The 6,869-nt window shown below is 34.3% G+C and overlaps 2 protein-coding genes across 2 annotated transcripts; one reads left to right on the top strand and one right to left on the bottom strand.

Annotated features, from left to right (window-relative positions):
• Positions 1 to 20: 20 nt before the first annotated feature.
• On the top strand, positions 21 to 1,586 carry LOC126853775 (protein SEC13 homolog). The gene is made up of 3 exons (XM_050599834.1): positions 21 to 408; positions 569 to 959; positions 1,022 to 1,586. Exons 1-3 carry the CDS (start codon positions 167 to 169, stop codon positions 1,328 to 1,330), a joined length of 942 nt encoding a protein of 313 aa, XP_050455791.1. The 5' UTR covers positions 21 to 166; the 3' UTR covers positions 1,331 to 1,586.
• Positions 1,587 to 1,602: 16 nt separating this feature from the next.
• On the bottom strand, positions 1,603 to 6,727 carry LOC126853759 (helicase SKI2W). The gene is made up of 11 exons (XM_050599811.1): positions 6,335 to 6,727; positions 5,951 to 6,260; positions 5,188 to 5,830; positions 4,865 to 5,096; positions 4,522 to 4,775; positions 4,278 to 4,410; positions 3,907 to 4,185; positions 2,859 to 3,751; positions 2,425 to 2,783; positions 2,160 to 2,338; positions 1,603 to 2,034 (listed from the first exon to the last, which is right to left on the bottom strand). The coding sequence occupies exons 1-11, from the start codon at positions 6,350 to 6,352 to the stop codon at positions 1,705 to 1,707; spliced, it is 3,630 nt and encodes a 1,209-aa protein (XP_050455768.1). The 5' UTR covers positions 6,353 to 6,727; the 3' UTR covers positions 1,603 to 1,704.
• Between the last annotated feature and the right edge of the window lie 142 nt (positions 6,728 to 6,869).

The raw sequence follows: 6,869 nt of genomic DNA, 5'->3' as shown, positions 1-6,869 counted from the left end.
GGGATGCGCGCGCAAAGGATGCGCAATCGATTCTCGCGCATATGCTCCACGTAAATGACAAGAGTCTACGTCAACATAACCTACAACTTGGACGTGTGATCTTTACTTTCCAATTCCAATAATTCCGTGCACTATATATCGGTCGTCTGTGAATTATTTCTTGAAAATGGTGTCCGTCTTAAATACCGTCGATACCGGTCACGAAGACATGATACACGATGCCGAAATGGATTATTACGGTTTAAGGTTAGCTACTTGCTCAAGTGACAATTCGGTGAAGATATTCGATTTAAAGAATGGCACTCAGAGTCTAGTTGCTGTTCTCAAGGGACACATCGGTCCCGTGTGGCAGGTCGCATGGGCGCATCCCAAGTTTGGCAATCTTTTAGCATCTTGCAGCTATGACAGGTATACGTTGATACTCTTGATTTTTTTTTCCTAAAATGTTAGAAATAAATTTTCAAAAATATTAAAAATTCTTTTTTTGAGGATATATACTCGATAATTTAATAAAACAGCTGAATGTAAAATATCTAACAACTTAACATATGTATGTGTGTTTGGGCAGAAAAGTGATCATCTGGAAGGAGCTTGGGGAATGGACAAAGATATATGAACACACAGGTCATGATTCGTCGGTCAATTCGGTTGCCTGGGCGCCGCATGAATTTGGTTTAATCTTGGCTTGTGGAAGCTCGGATGGATCAATCTCTATCCTTACAAATACTGGAGATACTTGGCAGACCCAGAAAATAACAAATGCTCATACAATTGGATGCAATGCAGTTAGTTGGTGTCCGGCAATCGATTCGGTTATTGATTCAACAAACTTAACTCAACAAAGGAGCGGTCCTATTAAGAGATTAGCCACTGGTGGCTGTGACAATTTAGTGAAAATATGGAAAGAAGAAGGCGATAGATGGATAGAAGAAAATAAATTAGAAGCACACAGTGATTGGGTATGATTTAATATTACAATGGAAATGTATTGGAATAAGGATCTATTTTATCAAACTTACAGGTTCGAGATGTAGCCTGGGCACCAGCTGTTGGACCATCTAGAGCCGCCTTGGCATCATGCTCGCAAGATCGCCGCGTGGTCGTGTGGACTTCTAACGATTACACTAGCTGGACGCCAAATGTTCTTAATGTCTTTGACGATGTAATCTGGAACGTCAGCTGGTCGTTGACAGGCGGTATCTTAGCTGTTAGTGGCGGAGACAACAAAGTGTCTCTCTGGCGTGAAAATTCCGAAGGACAATGGGCATGTATCTCGGAATTGAATAAAGATCAAGGAAATCTTAACAATCCAGATCAACGTGCATTGTAATGTCGTTAATAGAAATGTAAAATTATGACATTTTATACAAATAAGCGTTGTAAATTAACACAATTTACTATTAAGTATATCTTGGCAAACCTCAGAGTTATTGCGAGTTATTTACTATTAGTAATTGAATATTCGCAAACATTTAACCAAAATATAATATCGCTTAATTGTGATTATAAAGTTACATTTTATTATACAATTATCAAAAAGTTATTAATATTTTCAAGTATCGTATATATAAGTTTATGGACAAAATATTTTTCACAAATAGATTACGTTTTCAAAAATGTGTGCGTATTTAGTTCATTATATTTATAAAAGAAATACATTTTTCTATCTCCAAAAGTCAGATTATTTTACATTTCATCTTCTCATTAATCTTGAGTATATAAAGATGCGGCGAAAACTATGTCACGTTTGATTGCAGTTGAAGCTTCCTCCATCTTCTCTTTCAAAATCGGATCACCTATAGTCACGGCCGCATTTTTAACATCTCGCAAGGTTTCGCCGAGTTGTTGTATGCATCGAACTATAATTCCTTCTTGGACGTCTGTCATTTTCATGATCTCCGCGAACGATTTAGCTTGCGCCCATTCGTATACAACTTCCACCAAACCGAAATTCAAAGGCGGTATCGTCGACAATTGATATTGCTGCTCTAAACGTTCCAATTCCGCATGCACCTCACTCATTATCTTGCAACCCTAAAAGAAAAGGAGCATTGTTTTAACTTCCCGATGTGTAATTACTTGCGGGCGCGCGCGCGATATATAATTTCCTTTAAACTTTATTAATTATTTGGAAGAAAAAATAGATTAACGACATGTACATTAGCAAGATTCGGTGTGAGCGTAGGTTCCGAATCTGTACGTTGTTGAAAGATCAGTGCTGACAACAATGCTACTATTTCCGCGGGTTGTAAAACGGTTAACACATTCTTGAGAATTAGCTCCGTTATCAATAACTCATTACTCCCCATTTGCAGCGCGACTCTTCCTTTTAAACCAACTGCAAATCAATATTAAGACTATAAAGACATATTATTCACATGCAACACTATTACATATATAGAAGTACTTTTATAATATACAAACCTCTTTCATCGCTATCTATATATCTCAAATGTTTGAGCAATGCCACCATATTCATATAATCTGGATACAGCGCCATTCCTTCATCGCTAAGTTTAAGCTGGAGCTGCCGTTTTTTATCTTCGAGTTGATTTCGTTCGAATACAGGTCTAAACTGTTCTTCAAAATTCGGTATTTCCATGCACCTCATGTCATTGAGTTGAGCTTTTAATTTGTCTCTATGCTGTATTCTTAATTGAAAATCATTTTTCGATAAAAATTCGATATATGGGCATAGAACTTGATCATTAGTGGTAGCATTAAATGATAGAGAAATTAATTCTTGAACTGCCATCTGACACGTCTGCCCCGGTGGATCGTTTCTAAGGAAATGAAGTAGCAGATAAAAAAGATATTCTAAGAAGTTTTGCTGTTTTGTTACATTATTTAAATCTTACTTAAATCGTGAGATTTGTCTCTTTTCCCAATCATTCAGCACTAAAGAGCAATCGACTTTTATCTGACACTTAGTTATCTTCAGTATATGCCACGAGTGCAAAGTCACGACCTCGTGCGATGCATTAGTGCTCGGGATAAATATCTTTTTTTTTGTTAAACCAATAATTTCACACCATTTTTCGTATATTTGAGGACTCTTGAATTCAGCAACCTCGGAATTGGATGCGTCTGCATCCTTGAGTATCAACACTTTGTATTGGGTGAAATTTTTATAATGCATGACTTGAAGTAATAGACCTAATTTGTTGTAATGATTTGCATATGATATTAGCAAGATTCTGCCTTCGGTCAAGGCTTTCGCTACTTTTTTGGTTTCAAACAAATAGGGATTTAGAAATTTAACGTCCTCCAGATAATCAACCGCTACGTGATAAAACGTAGAGAGCTTCTTCTGCATCTCAGTCAAAGTCGGCAAGTTTGATAATTCTCGCTCGACTTTTCGTAATTCGCTGTTATACGTCGCTTCCTGTGATGCTAGTGGTGATTCCTTGAAAGACTTGCGCATCATCGCTTCAACGGTGACGGATTCATTCACCCTTCTCAAATTTAAGAGCATAGAGTACGTGACTTTGAATTTCGACTCTAATGTCTGCGGCTCGCCGCACATCATAGGTTTCAAGTCGTTAAAGTGTGGTACGTCGTATCTGCACATTACTATAACTGTTCCCGTTGTGTCGTGACCTCGCCGACCGGCTCTACCGGCCATTTGTATATATTCAGTCGGGTGTAAGATACGAAAGTTGTTTCCGTCGTATTTTCGTATAGAATCAAACACCACTGTGCGAGCTGGCATATTAACTCCCATGGCAAAAGTTTCTGTCGCGAATAGTAACTAAAATATAGTGAAGTAACAACTATTATATTTCTTTTTCTAAATTTTTATATAAAATGTATTTTCAATCTAAATGATATAAAGAATTTTATCAAGACTTATTTTCAATATTCTTTAAGTGCTACCTCTCACTTTTCATGCTTTTGCGAAATTACCTTTACAACTCCACTTTGGAATAACATTTCTACAATTTCTCTCAAAATTGGCAATATCCCGCTGTGATGTATACCCACCCCTTTCTCCAAGAGCTCTTGCATCATAAGTACTTGTGGTAATTCTCTATCGCTACCTTTCAAATGTTTTATATTAGATTGAAAAAATGCATGCACTTGATGTTTCTCTCTCGCGGTTGTTAAATCGAGATTTCTCAATGTAGCAGCATTCATATCACAGCGTTTTCTCGACAGAGTAAATACAACAACAGGTAACATATCCTGCAAAATGGATGGCATTATACTGTATATATAAAAATAATATATAGCTGTAAATTTTTTTTGAAAAATTAGTGTGATTATTGACAATGTACATTTTTCTGAAGATGACTTATAAATGCTCTCCATAATACTTCTTCTTGTTTTGGAGTCATCTGAATTCTTCTCCTAGGATCCTTTGGATTCTTATTCTTTTTCTTATCAGATGCATTAGTCGCTTTATACCATCTATAAATTATCAATATTAATAAAATATTATACTAATATTACGCTATGTATTTGTTTTGTTCACAATATGTGTGAAACATATATGTAAAAGCAAGAAGAGAAATGATTTACCCATCTAATATGAATTGGCTGTTGCCGTCAAAGACCAAAAACTTATCATCTTTAGTCTTACCATCAGTGCCAGTGTATAAGTAATGTAGAAGAGGTATTGGCCTTTTCAAAGTGCTAATCACGTACATCTTTCGCTTCTTGATACGACCGACCCAATCTGCGAATATTATTGGATTTGGTACGGTCGCAGATAACATTACTATATTTATTGTCTGTGGTAAAAGAATGACAATTTCCTCCCATACATGACCCCTCTGAAAATATAAATATAAATTGGTAATATAAATTGTTCAATCGCGATAATATTGTTCTTAGAATAATTAGTATAATCAGTATTTCTCACATCTTCATTATTTATATAATGAACTTCATCAAATATGACAAATTCTAAATCTCGTAAAACATCAGATGCACAATACAACATTGATTGTAGGATCTCTGTCGTCATGATTAGACATGAAGCAGTTTGATTTATTTGCAAATCACCTGTTAATAATCCAACGCTTTCAAACTTTCTCTTAAACTCGCGATATTTCTGATTTGATAGCGCTTTTATAGGGGATGTATAAATTACTCTAAAATGGGAAAAAATAGCAATCAGGAAATTAATAGTTAATTATTGTTACAATTATTATAGCAATTAAATTTGCATGAACTTTGCTCTACCTTGTCATATGCTTTTGACTCAATGCAATGGCGTATTCAGCAACAGTAGTTTTTCCTGCTGATGTATGTGCAGCAACAAAGACATTACTGTTCTCCTCCAATTTAAGAATAGCTTGCTTCTGAAAAGTGTCTAATTCATATTCAAATTTAATTGCTGGATCAGGTACTCTCTTATCGAAATCAGTTATTGGTGCAGACACATCCAACTGCTCTGCCCATTCTGTTTTTGCAAACTCTGTTTTTTTTTCTGATATTTTCAAGACAGGTATATTCGTTTCTTCAGGTAAAATGGAACTGTCTGTAAATGGAATGTTGTTATCCGAAATTTGAACATTCTCTTTTTTTGGCTCCTCAATTGAAGACCATAAACCAAGTAAATTTCCCTCCTCATGTACAACAGCCATTAAATTGATATTATCATCAATTTTTAATTCTTCAAATTTTTTTATTTCTTCGACTTCTGTTTCATTTTTTGTACAATTAATCGGTGTGCAATTGTCGCTTTTAAATTCTACACCCGAGCTAAAACCTTTGGCTAATGTTCTCAAATTCTTTTCAAAGTCAATATCATTTAGAAATTCACTTTCAAGCACTTTAGGTTCTTCAAAACCACCAGGCCAAAAAGGAATATTACTAGGATTACCTATAAAAAATATATTATATTGAGAATATGCATTTAGTATTATATACAATGTTTGATTATATTTTGATTGATATTTGTTAAAATTCTGATCAAGAGAAATACATATAACAATAAAATCACCTCGAACTCCATCTGTAAGCGGTCCAGGTGCACGAGTCATAGACATAGAATTTCTTGCTGTTTCCCCTGCACCTTGCAAAACGATTTCTTGCATTTCGCCAATTTTGCCTGTTATAGGATCGCGATCAAACTTCAGCGTAGTATCGATTGGAGCCAAATCAAATTCCAATAATGAACAAATATTTGGTTTACGCGACCAGTAACATTGAGCATTGTCCAGTTGATGTATAGGTAATCGTTCAGGGCATTCAATATATTCCCGTAATTCTAATTTGATGTCAGGCCAAATTGGTGGAGGACCAATGTATATCTAAAAAATGTATATACTTAAGTGTGTAGAACTTTATTATAAAGAGTCATGTACATAGTATTTAATATACTTACTTCTGATGATTCATTCATTGCTATACCAAATTCTAAACTTCTCTGCTAAATTTCTTTGTATTTACATTTATTAAGAAATTACAATATAATTAATGTTCTCTAAAATTAATAACATATAAGCTTTGTCACAACATAGTCGATAAACTAAGAAATAACTCTACAAATTTAATAATTTATTAAATAATAATCACTTATTTCTAAATTATTTCGGAATATACTCGAATAAAAAATATTGTTCCTTTATACAATTGTTTTCAGTTGATCAGCTGTGCATCAAAAATCGGCAGGAGAGACTATAGAGACCTCTATCATTCGGGCATAAACTACGGATTTGTAGTTTTTGTATTACAGCTAAAATACAGATAAAATTTAAATAAAATTATAATATTCCGTGCTAGATTTATAATTGTTGGATCAAAAATTGAATTCAAAATAAGAAATATATATTTATTAATGTTTTATTATATGTGCGTGATGTTTTATCATTCAAGTATATACTATGGACAGGGATAATAAATTATTATTGAACAAGTAT

This window comes from Cataglyphis hispanica, chromosome 12 (genome assembly GCF_021464435.1).
Source record: "Cataglyphis hispanica isolate Lineage 1 chromosome 12, ULB_Chis1_1.0, whole genome shotgun sequence".
In the NCBI taxonomy this organism is placed as follows: Eukaryota; Metazoa; Arthropoda; class Insecta; order Hymenoptera; family Formicidae; genus Cataglyphis; species Cataglyphis hispanica.
This window is presented reverse-complemented; position numbering and strand designations above follow the sequence as displayed.

Coding starts and splice junctions, on each gene's coding strand:
- LOC126853775 (XM_050599834.1), top strand. CDS start 167: ATGGTGTCCGTCTTAAATACCGTCGATACCGGTCACGAAGACATGATA. Junction 409..568: donor GCATCTTGCAGCTATGACAG/GTATACGTTGAT, acceptor GTGTTTGGGCAG/AAAAGTGATCATCTGGAAGG. Junction 960..1,021: donor TAGAAGCACACAGTGATTGG/GTATGATTTAAT, acceptor TCAAACTTACAG/GTTCGAGATGTAGCCTGGGC.
- LOC126853759 (XM_050599811.1), bottom strand. Junction 5,097..5,187: donor AGTCAAAAGCATATGACAAG/GTAGAGCAAAGT, acceptor TTCCCATTTTAG/AGTAATTTATACATCCCCTA. Junction 4,186..4,277: donor TAAGTCATCTTCAGAAAAAT/GTACATTGTCAA, acceptor TCCATTTTGCAG/GATATGTTACCTGTTGTTGT.